This window comes from Trematomus bernacchii, unplaced genomic scaffold, assembly GCF_902827165.1.
Source record: "Trematomus bernacchii unplaced genomic scaffold, fTreBer1.1, whole genome shotgun sequence".
Taxonomy (NCBI): domain Eukaryota; kingdom Metazoa; phylum Chordata; class Actinopteri; order Perciformes; family Nototheniidae; genus Trematomus; species Trematomus bernacchii.
This window is the reverse complement of record NW_022987715.1, coordinates 95,556-113,188: the sequence shown is the minus strand read 5'-3', so window position 1 is coordinate 113,188 and position 17,633 is coordinate 95,556. Positions and strand designations below refer to the sequence as shown.

The following is a 17,633-nucleotide window of genomic DNA, read 5'->3' as shown; positions in this document are numbered from 1 at the left end:
CAAAATACAAAGTTAGTTTTAGTGTCATTTCTATCCTTTAAAGTTTTAGTTGAAGACAAATCCAATTATTTGATGAAATGTCCTTTTTTATGTCCTCAGATTAGGTTGAACAATTCATTAACTTTAGTAGAGCCAAAACAATAACTTTGTGATTTCTTGAATCATTTCTGACCTACTGTACACATTGAGTCTGACTGGAGACACAGTCCTCCTGCACTGAGAAATGTGTTTGCCGATTGTTGCTTAACTTGAAACTTGAAGTTGAGCATCAGTGTGTGATCATTGAGCAGAGTTTAAACGTAGAGAGCAGTAGTCAGATGTGCCGTTTCTCTGAATTTGTGTACACCAACATTTTGTAACGTCACTTTGAGGCCAACTTTTTAAGGATTAAGGATCCATTTAATAATAACAGTAGGGCATTTCATAAAAATGTATCTGGAGGAATGTTAACATCAGCCACTAAGACAACAGAGAGTTCTCTGGGCTGATAAGATGTAGTCACGCAGTAATGCAAGGTACAGCCCAAGCAGCCATTTTCTTATGAAGACGAAAGGGCAATTCGAGAATTTATTGCTAATTATTTGTTTAAAATTCATATTCTTGTGGAAAAATCCTATAAGACACACATTATTACTCAAAACTGGCCTGTTTATATTTTGTGATGCATCCTGTTATCTGGTATATAATGCATTTAGAATTTGCTCATTATTGTTGTTCTCCTTCCACTTTGTATTGCAACTGTTGCAATGGACCTTCCCCCAGGACAAATGAAGTTTGAATTTGATCTGGACTATTTCCAGCTGTGAATTCATTCAAACACCAGCCGGCACATCTGGATTGTGTTCCTCACCTGGACCACGGCCTTGCTCCCGATCACCTCCAGAACCTGCCCGCTCCTCTTGGTGCCGTCCGGCAGGGTCAGGTGAACGATCTCAGCGTACCTGGGGAACTAGTCCGGAGATCAGCACAGAGTCAGAACACATAAGCACTGCAAGAATAATTCATTTGTGAAAAAGAAAGCAGCAAATATTAACATAGAACCATTGTAAAACATATTTAAAAAAATAGTGTTAAATAAATAAAATGTTTAAAGAAATATAAATATACAAAGTATAAAGTAAGAAAAAGAACATGACAAGTTACTCTGAAGAACATTTTTTTGAATGACTAGCTTAAAGTGAATATATGTGCACTTCCCGTGTTGTTCAGTGTTTGAATCTCTATGGTTTTTGCACTTATAAGACGCTTTGGATAAAAGCATCAGCCAAATGAAATGTAACGTAATATACAGGGAATGTGCCAAGTCACAGTATTGCACCACAACTGCCTGAAAACTACCCTAAAACAAGAGTACATCTGCAAATACATCATGATAATATCATATATTATATAGTAGTACTGTACATTGGCCCTCTTTAATACATTTTAACAGTTTTAGACCAGTAGTAATAAACTAAATCATGACTAAAAAACTAGTTTGGTTTTTGGTGAATCTTTCCAGATCTTCAAAGACTTTGTAGTCAATGTACTGGGAAAAGTACCTCATTGACTCCAGTCGGCACAGGCTGTAGGGTCATCTTGACTAGTTTTATGGATGTGGTCTCCATTTGACCATGCTCATAGAAACAAACTTGGCCTTCCTGAGGCAATTCTCATTTGTCATGGCTCCACTTAAAATAAAAACAACAATAAGACATACGTGCTACTCTTGGCCCACAGAGGGCCATGTCTTTCCAGCTCGTCCCTATCTGTCTCTATGTCTGTATCTGTGCGCTCATGGAGCCTCCTGCATCTTTCCCCCCTTCTTCTTGACCCTTTTCTATCCCAGGTGTGAAAGCCTCATCTCTCTCATCATCTGAGAGCTCAAAATCTGAATCTCCCTGAACTATCTGGTACAGAAAATGTCTGCTTCAGTTCCGTCTCCTGCAAGAGTCATTAAGTCCATGAAGATGGTCCTGACGTCCACTAGAATGGACATTTAATAAAGAGCTGTTATTTCAAAACTTGAATTATTTTATTGCTTTCAGAACTAATTATATAGTTCCTCACATGTTAATAAACAAGAACATATAGGATTTTCATGGTAAAAACTACAATTATTCAACAATATTTGACTTCTCCTGCTTCTATAAAATGTTGTTTTTGGTATGCCAGCCATTTTGGATGAAAAGAAAGAGGAACTTCCCAGAATGCAATTTTAACCAATGACATATCACTGGAAAGACCAGGATGTCCTCTGTACAGTACATCAGATATTGATAGAGTAGCTCAAAAGAGTAAAAGGAGATGCATGTTAACAAAATGTCCACTACAGTGGACATTTTCAATGGGCTGGGTCCCAGGAGGCTATAAAGTTGAATAAAAGCCTCACCTTCACATTATCCAGGATCACCAGCGGTCCGTTCACACCAGACACAGTGGAGTAGGCTGAAGGAGAGGAGACAACAGAGTTCATTATTCATTCTTTTCGAGAGGCCACAAGACAGGAAAATAAGGCAGGTAATACTGACATTATTCAAGCCTTTGAGCAGCTGAAAGCCACGATCCACTTAAGAATAAGTAGACGTGGTTACAACCGGCCCGTGTTAATAATCACAAACTGACCTTTCACGGTGAGATTTAAACAGCTTCATGCACTTTCAGACCCAAATGTCAAAGGCAGGTAAATGTCAGGAAAAATGCATGAAATTCACATATGGAAAGATCAACTACACAGACATGTGGTTAGTTCTGAGCCTCACAATAATAGAAGACTAATTGAAGGGTCATTATTGATCAGGGGAAGTGGAAATAACCTGTGGCCTTACCCAACATTAACCCACAATAACGGCAGCAAAAATAACTGAAAGGACGTTCACTTACAGAAATATGTCACGAAAAACATCACACATGGACCTGAACTTCAGCTGCTGTGTATTTATTTCATCATCAATAAGATGAAACAGCAATTTGATACTCCATTTGTGATTAAAGCTCCAGCACACACACACACACATCACTGGACGTAGAGGTCATTTGTCAACAAATGCATAGCGCTCAGTGATTGGTCCATTATTAGGAAGTTTAGTAGTATCGGAAATCATTTTCAGCTAAATTCAATAGGTTGTTCATACATTCGTGAAAACTGCTTTCTCAACATCCTGCAAGAATCCAAAACAATTCACAGCAAACTATTTATTTGTTACTCCTCTTTGAATGACATTAAAAAACATTTGCCACATCCAGATACAGGGTAAACTTGAAAGCATTATATTCCTTATATCTTTTATTAAATGTGTTTTATGTTAGTCCCTAGTTGTGCACACACACACTGACATTTCACATAGCAGAATGATGAGAGTGTTAGAGTTAGTCCCCGAGAGCACTGACCAGTTTAAGTGTGTTATTTCCTGCTCATATCTAGGTCTTATTTCTGTAAAAGGTTTTTATTTATTTATTTTTAAATCAAAAATCGTTGTCGTCTTTCTTTTTCAAATAAAATAATGCTATCGACTGATGTTATTTTGTATATTGGGTTTTGATTAAAATAAATCCAATATCATGAAGCTTTTATATATTTGATGACGATTCCACCCCACATTAAACGTTCTCTACTTTTCCTTTTTTCCCCAATATGGTCCCGAATCGTTCTCAGCCACACTCAAGTCAGCTAATATTAAACCATACTCCACACAAACAATGTTTTTAAATTCCATCAGATGCCTCTGAGCAACAGCATAACAAACCTTGTGTGCTCCTAAGTGAGCGAACGTATACCTGTCAGACTGCAGCACACCTGTAGCAGCCCTTGTTGAGTGGAACTGATAAGAAAGAGCAGCTAATCGGATCTCAATAATGAAAGTGTGCTACCATGTCATTGTCAACAGGTCCACTCTGTGGTTAAGTGTAGAGCTACGTTCAGGTTCAGTGTAGAACAAAAAGACAGCTCTAATGATTATCGGAGTGATAACAGAAGATCCTTGGTAGAGACAAAGAGGAGCGAAGACCCAACATGTTTCTCTCTGAATCAAGCAGCAACATTCACTCTGCTGACATGCAGGCCAATTTACCCCACCTCACTATCCTTGTGCACATCTGCAGACCGCCATTGTTTCCACCAGACTGTCCATCATGGTCTGGTGTTCCTTTTTATGTGTGAACCGTCAATCTCTGGGCCAATATCAAAGGCGTAAGGAAATGAGAGCAGACTGGTACGAACATAAAGCAGCAAAGCTTAGCAGGGTGCATCCACTATGCCACTATTTAGGCAGAGGCCAACAACATAACCTGTCAATGCTACAGTATGGCAGCCATTTCTCACACCTGCATTTCACCAGCCATTAGCCAGACTCTGTGTGTGTGTGTGTGTGTGTGTGTGTGTGTGTGTGTGTGTGTGTGTGTGTGTGTGTGTGTGTGTGTGTGTGTGTGTGTGTGTGTGTGTGTGTGTGTGTCAGACTATAGGAGAGCATTGAAAAAAGGTTCAAGTGTGAAAACCAAGGGCACCACAAATAAATGTTATAGTAAAAAATAAAATGGGTTTTACTCTAAACAGCCTTCCTTTATCTCAGGGCCCTCGTTCTGGTGAATGACTCAAGTTCTTATACACATGTTCCTGTTTGTTTCACAAGACCTTGCAGGAAGCATGTTATTCAAGGAGAACATGCTTTAATAATTGTACTAACATTGTATTAGGTTACAATGGCATATATACAGCTTTACTCAAATGATTTTTATCAGTATGGATCTAAAATATACATTTCTTTCCTGCACTATTCAAGATGCACTATTCCAACCGCACCACTGCACAAACCAAAAATAATCAAACATCTTGATAAATACAATTGTAATTTGTGGTTTGCATTGCATAATAATAATAATAATAATAATGGGTTCCATTTATAAAGCACTTCATATTCGAATTCAAATCCCGAAGTGCTACAGTGCTTAGTGCATACTAATGTATAGCCCATACAAACCTATTTTTAATGCTGTGACTCTCTGATTGTCCCCGTGCTTACAGACAAGACAGATGCTAGATTTCTCAGGCCAAGACATCTCACCAGAACCAAAGAAGCCATTTACAAAACTATTTTTTCTGAAATTCCATCAAATTTTCACATAACCTTTTCTGTCACCAACTGTCAGAAAATATATATTATTGGCTACCGACTGAAGGGTGATAATAATGATGCAGGGAGATTTTGGGCCACATTTTTATACAGGAACCTCTCAGAAATCCATAATCATCAACCAACATTTGACAACCATAAAGAGACACTTCAGAGAAATGCATACAGACAAGGAGACAGGAAATATTACAAACTGTGACTACAAATTGCATGAGTGCATACGTTGGCAAATTCAGTAAAAAGGAATTGCAGTTTAAAAGGCAGAGACAGATTTCCAAAACCAACTAATTAGAAAAAACTGCTATTATAGAAATTCCATATTATTTTTTACAACATTGTGTTTTGTTATAAATGCCACCAACATTGCATTTTGAGACACTGTGATAACACTGCATGATTGTTATTAATAATCACTTTCAAGACAACAAGTATTTTTGTTTCCTACATTTAACAGACAAATGTATTTACTTGCACAAAGTCTGAAGTGTGTAAATTGAATGGGTGGTTTTAGAAGGATTAAAGATCTAACCCTGGACCTATACGTTAGCCCACGGTTATATCAAAGAAACATTTTTCCATGGTGCCCTCTTATGTAGAACTGTGATGATAAAAAAAAAGTGGTTTGCTTTCTCATTTCACAAGATAACGATAGCTCAATGGGCTCTACGGCCATGAGGTGTGAAGTAGCAACATTTCCCATTAGGTTTGGAAAACTTTCTCCACCCCTCTTTTGCTACTTCAGCTCAAGTGCCGCAGCCCCCTGGCTTGGCATGCAACGGCAGTGTGGGTCACCCTGCAGCCTGTTCAGCTGCCAGAGCCCTTTGTGTACAAAGATGTTAATTGGTCCTAATCCGCCACTAGAAGCTGTTTTGGTAGCCTGACCTCGCACCCTGAAGGACACCTTGGTGTGAAATACTAAAGAGCCCATTCAAGTGCCAGAGAAAAGAGGCACAGAGCATTCCAACACAATTCAATTTCCAAGCTGAAAGAGGGGGGAACTCGAGGGGAGGCGGGTCAGAGCTGGGATGAAGATGGGGCACATCATCGTTCTGATAATAAATTAGCGCTACAAAGCAGTGGCTGCTGTGATGAGCAGCCTGACAATCACGTCTTAGCGTCTACTTCAAGGGATTCCCACAGCCCCACTGGACATGGGAATGCTAATTGCCTTAAACCAGCCTTCACGCACCTCACACAGACACACACACATCATGCAACAGAGGGACAATAAACCAACACGATAAAATGACTTCTTATCCTTGCATTCATTCGACAGTTGTCATGGTCACTTTTTCATCAACAGTTGACAGTTTAGCGTAGCATTACACTTTCAAAGCTGTACTTGCCCCAAAATGTTCCGGCAAAGTCTGCAGGTCAGGATCAGACTGCTCTCTACACTTCCAGTGGTTCAATAAAACAAACTATGAAGCACAAATGTCAGAACATTGTCTGGGGTAAGAAGCAAGGCCAGATAACATGATTTGAAGGAAAGGTTTCAACTTTCTTCCAAATTCACCATATGCATGTTAAGAGAGTTGTTGGTCTTTGTAGCCTCCCCTGTCAGACAGGCCAGGAGATACCCCTTCATAAAGCAAAATGTAACAGGTGGGGGACCAAATCTAAAGTAGGCTGTCAATTTTCCAAAAGTTCAGTCAGCTTGTATTAGAACTAAGATGTTATTGTTAGAATTGAATTAAAAGACAATACATGTAGCATAATGCCCACTTTGGTGGTCAGCATGAGTTTCCCGTTTCTCCTTCTATAGTCTATATACGGTTTCCTTTGTTATACAACAACAGCACCATATGTCGGGGGATTGTGTTTGGAATTTAATATCAAGTTCTGTTAACCAATCGCCAACCATTTCTTTAAACCCCATAAATGTACTCCACATAAAGAAGACTCCGTACCTCACTGCTCTGATTGTGAGGAAATGTTCAAATGTGGGAGCAGAGCAGGGCCTCTTGTCTGCATGGACTTCTTGCAGGCGGGCAGTATAGTAGAGGAACAAAGCCGTCTATACAGGAAGGCAGCTGGTTAACACTACAGCTTCATTACAAAGGTGGCGGAGTGCTGAGGGTACAATAGTTGGATGCACATGCTTTGATAAAGACACAGTTTACAGCCATTTGCAGTAGTGGAGGCATATGTCCACGTACTGTGCTCAATAAACAGATATTATATTTCTTTGTTTGCACAACCATTATGTTTTAAAACATAACAATCTTTATAATCAAACATTTTTTGATTTAGTATTAATACTTTAAACTACTGTAATCACTGGTACTAGCTTCACATTGTAACCTGGAGCAGAAGCTGTATTACAATGAGCGTTAGAGCCCCGTTCCCCGTGTGCCGGTATTTAAAGGTAGGAAGGGGGGGCTTTGTTGCTTACAGAATACATTTTTGTGTAAAAATGGTCAGATGACAAGACAGGTCTACAGGCACAAAGACAGTACACACTGTTGTGGTATAGGTCATAACTCTGGCTCTTTGGTAATGTCGGCATAGGATTTAAAAATCAAACTAGAACATTATTCTATTAGCCAGTTTTTTGTTGTTGTTGCACTCAAGTTTTTGTGCCGCCGCTCTGAGTGCTTGGAGTTGGGAATTTCCCAACTCATCAGAGAAGTGCAGGTGACTGATGTCACTGTTGATATTTGAGGAGAAGCTTGTTTTTGGCCTCGTCTTCCAGACAGAAAACTATAATGACAAAGACTGATAAGCCCATTTGTTGGAGCAGATCAGCCAGGCAAACACTGGATGTTGCTGCCGTTAGTTGTTGTATTTCTATCACCACACACGGACTGTCCTCCCTGAACTACAGCTGTCAGACTGAGCGGTGAAGCTCATTCAGGCTGAGGCTCATGGTGAAACAATAAAGTCACACAAATATATAAAGTAGCCCAAACGCATAGATAAAAGTCATGGGGCTAAGCTAATCAGCCAGCTGGAGCACCGCTCTAACTATTTTTCTAATCTAATGGTGATGTACTGTAGATCAACACTTTCTGTATGTGCCTCTGAAGCAGTGGAATGTGTTTAAGGCAGAGAAAGACTACCACAAGAGGTTTGTAGTTGGAATTAAGAACAGAGACGTCATTTTGTGCCAGAGAAATCAAAAGCATGAAAGATTGTAATAGACACATTGTCACAAAAAAAGTAGAAAGGGGTAGATGAGATGGGTACAGCCCTACAGTGTGTTGTAAGTCAGCTTACAGAAATAGTCGGGTGGCCTATCAGCATATGATGACATTCGCCGATCGCAGTGGCCCATGTTTATCATGTTGTAAAAATGTTTTTTATTAAATGCGCTCTTTCTTCCCTAAATGACCCTCCCATTCTTAAGCAGAAGAATGACAGGAAATGAATGATGAGTGGTCAGCAAAACAGTGGATTGGTTTGTGTTCATGCAACAGACTGAAATGGTGTCAAATCCTTCGCATACATTTGAATGTTCTTTCATGAAAAGAATGGCAAACGCCCACGCGGAAATCTTTTTTTCTACTGACAAGCTAGCTGCTTAAGCCTAATTAGAATGTGGATTATAGAACGGTTACAAAAATAACATTGATTTTATAGAAATTACTTTCAAGGTGACAGATGAGACATTTGTTTATCGTGACTACATTATTACCATTAATTAAATCTTCACAAAGAAGTATAGTGCCGTGCTCCATGTCTTTTCATAGCACTAAATGACAGAATGCACTACTAAAACAAAGACCAGCCATTCCGTGGGCTAATAGCTTTTGTCGCATTTGACATGAGAGAGACAAAGGCCTCTTTAAAGAAAAGACTTGGTCTGATGAGAAATCTCTTTATTTGTTTATTTTCTTGCTCCGTCAGTGGCTTTTCAATAGCTGCCTCTCTTAGAGCTCTGTCAAGTCAATAAGCTAGTGAAAACCCATATCCACATTGTGATCTTATAGACTGTTTTATGCCTGGAAACGACTGGCTATACTGAACAACATGTCTTGGATTTCCTACACTACAACTCAAGTACAGGTAGATTTAACCAAGACTACACCCTGACGTCAGAAGTAGCATTCACTTAACAGGGAGAGAGCTAATTCTGAGGGTATTTATCAATTGTAGCTGCCTTTCAGGCCTTTATTCTGAGACATTCAAACTAAATTGCAGCAATCATGAAGATATATCTGAGATATTACTTTAATAATGACAATGCTTAATTCAGTAAATCCAGCAAGATAGCTTTAGGAAAAATAACTAAAGGTTTACTTAGCTGGCAGGCTCTCTTTATAAACCTTAATTATAGTGTTGACCAATTGGACCATCACTGCCATATAAACCCCAATGATGGAAAAAGGCATTACCACTCTCTAATAACATAACATTCCTGGAGTCGGGGCAAACAATCACATTTTCGGTATTTATTATTCAGCAAGGATAAACACCTTTAAACTATTACCCTCCTCTCCCTCACCATGCTCTGCTTCAGAGTGAAGGAGCTAACTGGATTTAACATGATTAAATGAGCGAGGATCATCAAAAAAGTAGCTCTAGTCGGATTCTTCTCAGCAAAGACGGAGGAAGTAGTGAAGGAAGCGAGGAGACAGAAGTTGAGCCATTCTGTAAAAGGTCATTTTTTTTACTGTAATGTGTGTGTACCAAGTTATTTCAATACATTTACTTGAAAATGTATGATTTATTTGAAAATGGTTGCATAAGTAAACATTTATTTTATGTTTGTCTCTTCATATGGTTGGGCACAAAATGGGATTTAAAAAACGTACAAATGGGGAAGTTACAACAGGAACCAACGACCTCACAACGGGAACCAAAAACATTCTCAAGTTACAACAGTCCTAAATATTATGCTGTAATTCAATGATGCACTGTCAACTGATTAAGAGTACTAAAACCTACTGATCTGTATTATCTGCTGTCAAAAGAAAAACAAGTGTCCCTCTTCTTGACAGGAACATTGTGCCTCATCTTATCTGAACCATACACTGTTTATCTGAAATGTCTCTCAGCCCTCCTGCTGTATAGGAAACACATTTTCTAGGTGGAGTGGAGACATACAGATAACATGGAGATCACTGGAATGGACTCCCCTCTTCTTTAAGTGCAATAAAACCTTGAAGAGTAAAAAGCCAATAGGATGTAGAAAAAAGATTTCAATTTGCTCTCATCCACCATGTTTTACACAAGCATGGCGCACTATCTTGGCTAATAATGACATGTTAAAGTTATGTAGTTGTGCCTCTACAGGTGTCGCTGAGCGAGACGACTGCCAGTGTGCCGCCGTTCACATCCATGAAATATCAGGTATTTTCCAGATGGACCCAGCTCCATTAGGTCATTTCCTTCTAGTTTGCCAAGAGGCATTCAGTCCATGCTTGGCTGTCTGACATATACACAAAAGGAAAAAAACATCACCTTGCTGACTTCATGACTTGAGCCGTGCTCAACAGCATCATTAAAGTCAGAGGCTCAACATCAGGCTCACAGAGCAAAGTGTCAAACAACACGAGACTCACTGTGTAGTTGAAGTGATGCAATCAGCACGGCGATAAAAGATCAAAAGGCCCCAACATGGACACAACTAATCACATCGGCAACCATAATAGATCGGCCAGTTAGCCCTACTAGGAATAGATTTAGCTCAAATCATGTATGAGGACATTGCTGGTCCCTGAAAAATGGAAGCCTCCATAAACCCGGCGCAGTGTACTCATAAATATAATATCTAAGAATTAATTTCAAAGATTACAAATACTTTGGTTTTCATTTCTTATTTTCTAAAAAAAAAAACTTACAATATGGCTCAAAAGCTTAACTATAAATGTGATCATTTCTTAAAAGCCTGGTCATCAATTCAATAACTCAGCATAACAATAATTAAGTTGACCATGGATAGTTAAAATTCATACTGGATAACGTATTTTGGATTTAAGTAACCATGTGGAACCACTGTGCCACTATTCAATATGAAATATGTCAACCTTTTGGTCAAATTATCTTTTTGGGGTGAAAGCAAAATCCGAGGAACTATCGGAACTATTCCTGGGAAAAGTACTCTGGTGTGAAAGCGCCTATTGTGTTCTTTTTAATCAAATATCTCTCTGAGGGGCGTGGGAAGCGGCTCCTTATTTTCATCTAAAGTCAGGGATGCAAACTCATCAGGTATGAAAAAGGTGACAAGGATCCAAGCCCCCCGAGCCCCCGGAATATCGGCTTTAAAATGAGGAATAACAGATGATTTTAGCAGTCAGAACAACTAAAGCAGCAGTGTCAATAATAACAGAATCGCCAAAGAGTCACATCTAATATAAATATATAAAAGCATTTATTTTAATTGTGTAGCAGTCAGTTTATAATTTCGCAGCACTGTTGAGCATTTTGAAAATGTATTTTCATGCCTCTGTTCAAGGCTTAGTCTTTCTATCTTTATAGCCAGTGGTGTAAAGTAACTAAGTTCATAAACTCAACAAGTACTATACGTGGGTACAATTTTGAGTTACTTATACTTTACTTAAGTATTTCAATGTTTTGCTACTTTGTTCTTCTACTCCTCTACAATTCAGAGGTAAAAGGTGTACTTTTACTCCACTACATGTATTTAATACCTTTAGTTACTTTACAGATTTAGATTAATGATGTGAAAGTAGGGATGCTCCGATCGATCGGCCACCGATCGTTATCGGCCGATATTCACTCTCTGCCGATCGATCGGTGCTCTCTATAAAGGCCGATCAGGAGAGCCGATCAGATGACTTAAAATACATGACACTTTTCTCTGTGCGCGGCAAAACAAGCTCGCCAAAATGGCTTCACCAGTCTGGCAGTATTTCAAGGTGTCCGAAAAAGACAATAAAATAGCGGTATGCTACGTGTGTGAAGCAGAAATCCTGCAGCTCCACTCACTGTGACGGACCGGTGAGCGGAGCAAAACACACACTAAGAGTTAGACCTAACACACTTAGCTATTTGATCTACCTCTGGAACTAGCTAAACTAGATATAAATATGTTTATTCTTCACTGTCGGGTCACTCATTAGTGGATCAGTGAGCTACATGAGACGATACTGACAGGCTGTCAGGAGAGAGAGAGAGAGAGAGAGGGAGAGAGAGCGCTTCCGCTCGTTTCTCCCGTGTTATTATCCAAAGTTCATGTAAACTTGAAAAATGTACTTCATTTGAATGTAATAATTATGTTGGTTGTTTGTGGAAGCCATCATGTATTGAAAAATTAATCTGAACTTTTCGATCCGTTACGATTATAAACTGAAGCAATATAAAAATGAGCCCCATTAACTGAGTTTTAAACATCACTTTAAATGGAAGATCCCCATAGCCCCCACCCACCCGATGATCGGATCGGCCGATACTGATTCCGGCGATCGGCCCCAAAATCCCTGATCGGAGCATCCCTATGTGAAATATAATCAAGTCTTAAATCAGACTTTAGTTCCACCTGGAGTAAATTCACAAGCTACCCTGCAGTATACAAAGTCATTCAAACTAGCTGCTAGTGATGTTACGTTCGCGAACGATCCGATTCTTTTGAACGGCTCTTTAGTACGAACGAAGGGAACCGAGTCGTACTTGGTGAGAGCCGTTCTTTTTATCGTTGGTTCACTGCCTGCCATAAATCCACTCGCCTTTACGGGAACTTGCTTTCCTGAATGCACATTTGCCATAGATGATGGCATAACGCATGCTGCTTGAGTAGTAGTTCGGCTGGCTGAGAGATGTAGCAAGTTATACATTTTTCTGTGAGAAAAAGATTGCTGGCAATACAGTCAATCATTATCATGGTGATTATTTCACAGATGAACCTATTAACCCCGCCACCTTAAAAAAAAAAAAATGGCTCTTTTGAACGGCTCTCGGAAAGTAAACGGAGCCATAAGATCCGGCTCCCTTCAAAGAGCCGTAACTCCCATCACTACTAGCTGCACCTTTACCAGCTTTGATAACATTTTAATTATCAATCATTATAAAACATATGATATATTATTCTGAAATGGACCAATCTGCACAATCACTACTTTTACTGTCTGTACTTTAACTATATTTTGATGATAATACTTTTGTACTTTTACTTGAGGAACATTTTGATTGCAGGACTTTTCCTACACTCTGGTACTTTTACTCAAGTACAATACCTGAGTACTTCTACTTTTACTCAAGTACTAGGGATGCTCCGATAGCCAATTTTGGGGCCGATCGCCGGAATCAGTATCGGCCGATACCGATCGCCGATCCGAGATCTTCCATCTAAAGTGATGTTTAAAACTCAGTTAATGGGGCTCATTCACTGGCGCTTCCACAAACAACAACCAACATAATTATTACATTCAAATGAAGTACATTATTCAAGTTTACATTAACTTTGGATAATAACACGGGAGAAATTAGCAGAAGCGCTCTCTTTTCCTCTCTCCCCCTCTCTCTCTCTCCTGACAGCCTGTCAGTATCTCATGCAGCTCACTGATCCACTAATGAGTGACCCGACAGTGAAGAATAAACATATTTATAACTAGTTTAGCTAGCTCCAGAGGTAGATAAAATAGCTAAGTGTGTTAGGTCGAACTCTTAGTGTGTGTTTTGCTCCGCTCACCGGTTCGTCACAGCGGGTGGAGCTGCAGGATTTCTGCTTCACACACGTTGCATACCGCTATTTTATTGTCATTTTCGGACACCTTAAAATACTGCCAGACTGGTGAAGCCATTTTGGCGAGCTTGTTTTGCCGCGCACAGAGAAAAGTGTCATGTATTTTACGCCATCATTTTACGTAATGCGATCGGCTCTCCCGATCGGCATTTTTAGAGAGCACCGATCGATCGGCAGAGAGTGAGTATCGGCCGATATCGATCGGCGGCCGATCGATCGGAGAATCCCTATGAAGTACAAGACCTGAGTACTTCTACTTTTACTCAAGTACAAGATCTGAGTCCTTAAATAATATTGCAACAGAAAAACCTTTCAGTTCACATCACGCTCTGCCGCTCCGACAGGGAGCGCTGCTCTGAACACCTGAACGGCCCGTTCTAACAGCTGTTCACCAGCGGTCCAGTCTGTGCCACAGTGACTCCGGACCGCACAGTTAGGATTAACGAACGCACCCGTAGATAATGTAGCTGCTGAAGTTAGACCCTCATCGCGGAGCAGCAGAGTTCAGCCGACAGACAGGAAGACTCAAGCATACAGCTCGCGCTTCATTATAATATATAAAAAAATAACACCATGCGCGCACATAAGTAACAGCTCGCGGCCGCAGATTACTTCAGAGACATGTTTTGTATATCTGAGACCTATAATATATTGATGTATAACAGTATAATAGGAGACCTTTAATATAAAAGGAATAATTTCATTTATTAACTTTAACTCAGTAAAACAACACTCATCTGTCGTAAGCTTCTGTTGGTGAGGGCAATTTTATTTAACTTGTATTTTACTCATATCGAAAATGAAAAAAGCTGAAAAATGACTGGTGAAAGCCAATAGGGATTAAGTGCCATTGCTATTGACGCTATCCTCAAAAGATGGCTACAATGCCCCACGGATAAATATTTGAAGCAATCTTCCAAATATTCAACTATGGGTCACTGTAGTAAACCATGAATAGGTGTGGCTTAATTTGTGTTGCTTTATTATTCAATATGTGAGCTTTACTAAACCTTTTCAACAACTGTAGCTATAATGAATAAAAAAGCATTTTCTTTCCATCAGGCCCGAAACTGAAGGTTGTGTTGCGTCAACGACACTGCAGGCTGCACGCTCATGTGATCATGTCACATGACAGATCATCCAATCTGTCATCAGTCTGCTCTTAACACATCTACACAAATGTTAAAAATGAATTGTTATAGCACCACACAGTAACAGTAAGGCAGTTTAGCTTGCACTACATGTTTCAATAACAAGTCAATAGATTAAAACACACAGCACGCTGGGTCATTTATTCTTGTGGCTACCATCAGTCAGCTGACTGTCTGCAGTGTTTGCCAATCCTGTGTAGTGACATTAAGCTAACGTTAGCGGTATCGCGTTGTAGAAACGCTGAGCTTGTACGCAGTAATCACTAGTGACAATAATGGGATTTTCCCGTTATGTTGTAACGTACAATTTGAATCATACTATGCTTGGTAAAATAAATGAGCACAGTTTTAAGTGTGCGAAATTGGTTAACGAAGACTCTGCGCATGACTAGCCACTCTACAGCTAGCATGCTAGCTAAGCTGGTTTGCCATTTCACACGACTGACTGACGTACATGTAACACATACAAAAGAAAAACGGCATGTATAGCCAATTGTGAAATCGGCTATACTACTATAAGCAACATTAATACGGATTGAATTGCCATCGTAAAAATAGCAAACATTAGCTTGTTTGCAGTCGTGATCCACAATTTATAGCTAACCAACATATGCTGCATTCAAGTTTACTGGGAATACACAGTCTTCAATGAAAAGGCATCATCTTCATCAATATTACACCAAGTTCGTATTTAGGCTACATTTCGAAACCAACAGTCCCGTGACTGAAATTAAACGGTTTTATTTCTGGAAACAGATTATTCCAAGATTTACAATTCAGGAATTCATTGAAATCCAATTGGGTCATCCAACTACTATTTCCCTTTTCCAGGACCCTAATAACTACATATTAATACAACCCATTACTGTCCTTAATGAAAGCTAAAATGTTTTCATGCAAAATGTCAAAGGAATTAGGTTTGTTGGTGTAGTTTACAAATAAAAGCTTGAGATACTCTGAGTATACTGAGGAGTTTACATTCCTCACCGTTCCCCTGTCTTTGAATGCAGCACAACAACCTTGCTAGCTACTAGCTACAGCTGCAGCTAGCTCCCGCAGCCTGCTAACGTTACATACTTAGCCGAGGTTGGGAGATGTAATTTCTCGTCACAGCCTGGGTGTGTGTCCTTGCAGCTGCTGACAAGCCGTTGATGTCCATCGCTCTGTTTGCCACCAATGTTGCCATCGTTGGATAAAGAACAGGAAACCTCAGAAAGCTAACGTTGGTCGATGTGCTTTTTCAGCTGCAGCTGAATGACTTAAATGACAGCACTGGTCATATGACACTGAGGACCCGGATGTGTGATGGAGTGAAGATGGATCCGACCGACTGACGCGCATGCGCAAAAATGGGTGAAGAGGTTTTTAGGCATTCTCTGAATTATTACACGTTACGTTGCCAAAGCTAACTGTGTTGGTACAAGTTAACATTTGACATTATACCAATACATAAGATAATAAGCATTTGCATAGATGTACAATATTAGACCTGCTGCGTTAAAAATGAAAGCATGGGTTTGGGGAAATATGATGAGGTATTATTTAGTTTCTTTCCTAGTTTATTTACTTTGCTTGCTGCACTTAAAAGGTGACGGGCCTTTTCCCAGTGAACATTTTGGACTTTTCCATTCATTATCATGTTTTGTCAGCAAAAAGCTTATATTTTTATTTTTACTATGGCTTAGGCCCAGGGCCGTCCTTGGCCAACTTGCCCCCCCCCCCCCCCCCCCCCCCCCACCGACAGGAGTGAAAAACATTTTTGGGAAACAAAGTACTTTGCAAATATAATTCCTGTTGATTATTATCATCAACACAGTTACTTTTTTATACAGTGAGGTAAATGGTAAATGTGCATGTATGTCGTTCAGTATGCGTTTACAGGTGAATACGTCGCAGTGACGTGCGGTGAGGTTCATGGCTGGTGAGGCACTGACTCACTGAGTCAGATTTACAAATATTATATTTTGACCTTAATCGAAATATTCGGTTATTTTCAAAAGCTTTTTTAGTCTGATGCTTCGATTCATTTTAAACAGACCGTTCAACAAAAGGATACCCAAAATCTAAATATTGGATTGTTCTTTCTTAGTAAGATCCCATTTTCATTACAAATGTGGTCTTACCTTGACTTGAAGATGAAGTCCATGCTATCCTTCTGGACAACAATCTCTATTACTTTTTTGTAAAAGTCCTCCTTATCTCCCTCTAGTTTCAAAACTAAAGTCTAGTTTGTTGTTTGCGTCTACCGTCTCTGCGTAGAATTACAGTAGCAACAAGAACCTGTGGGCTCACGTGCGCCCCCTTCAGTGCGGCAGAGGTTATGGCTGCCTCCCCTGGTGCTTTTTTCATTGCCGTTGTATGATGAGACCAGCGAGCCTAAATATCATATATATGTGAAATAAGTTATTTAGAGACTATGGATGGCGAGGATAAATGTAATAAAGGGATCTACAAACATTACATTGGCGACCTACAGTGAGATGGTAACAGACATGCGCTTAGGGCCCGCTTTCCAGCCAGTTTCTGTGGGGTGACGCATTCTGAGGTGAGGCAGATCTCATCTGTGCCTCACCTTACCCCACAGTAACTGTCTTGAGCGCGCTCACAAAATAAGTGCCCGCGCTAAATTAGTGCCCGTGCTCCAGCAAGTTACTGTGGGCTTACGAGAGGCAGAGCACGTCCCTGCCTCACTTCTCATCGCTCCCGTAGCGGAGCTCGGCAAATTTG

At 39.9% G+C, this 17,633-nt stretch overlaps 1 protein-coding gene across 1 annotated transcript in view; it reads right to left on the bottom strand.

Annotated features, from left to right (window-relative positions):
• atp6v1ba (ATPase, H+ transporting, lysosomal, V1 subunit B, member a) overlaps window positions 1-16,216 on the bottom strand; it is a 34,348-nt gene extending 18,132 nt beyond the window's left edge. The window contains exons 1-3 of the mRNA XM_034142163.1: window positions 15,984-16,216; window positions 2,372-2,427; window positions 851-949 (exon numbers count right to left, since the gene is read on the bottom strand). Coding sequence (XP_033998054.1) covers window positions 851-949; window positions 2,372-2,427; window positions 15,984-16,092 — 264 coding nt within the window. The 5' untranslated portion in view covers window positions 16,093-16,216. The remainder of the gene's footprint in view (window positions 1-850; window positions 950-2,371; window positions 2,428-15,983) is intronic.
• Window positions 16,217-17,633: the final 1,417 nt, after the last annotated feature.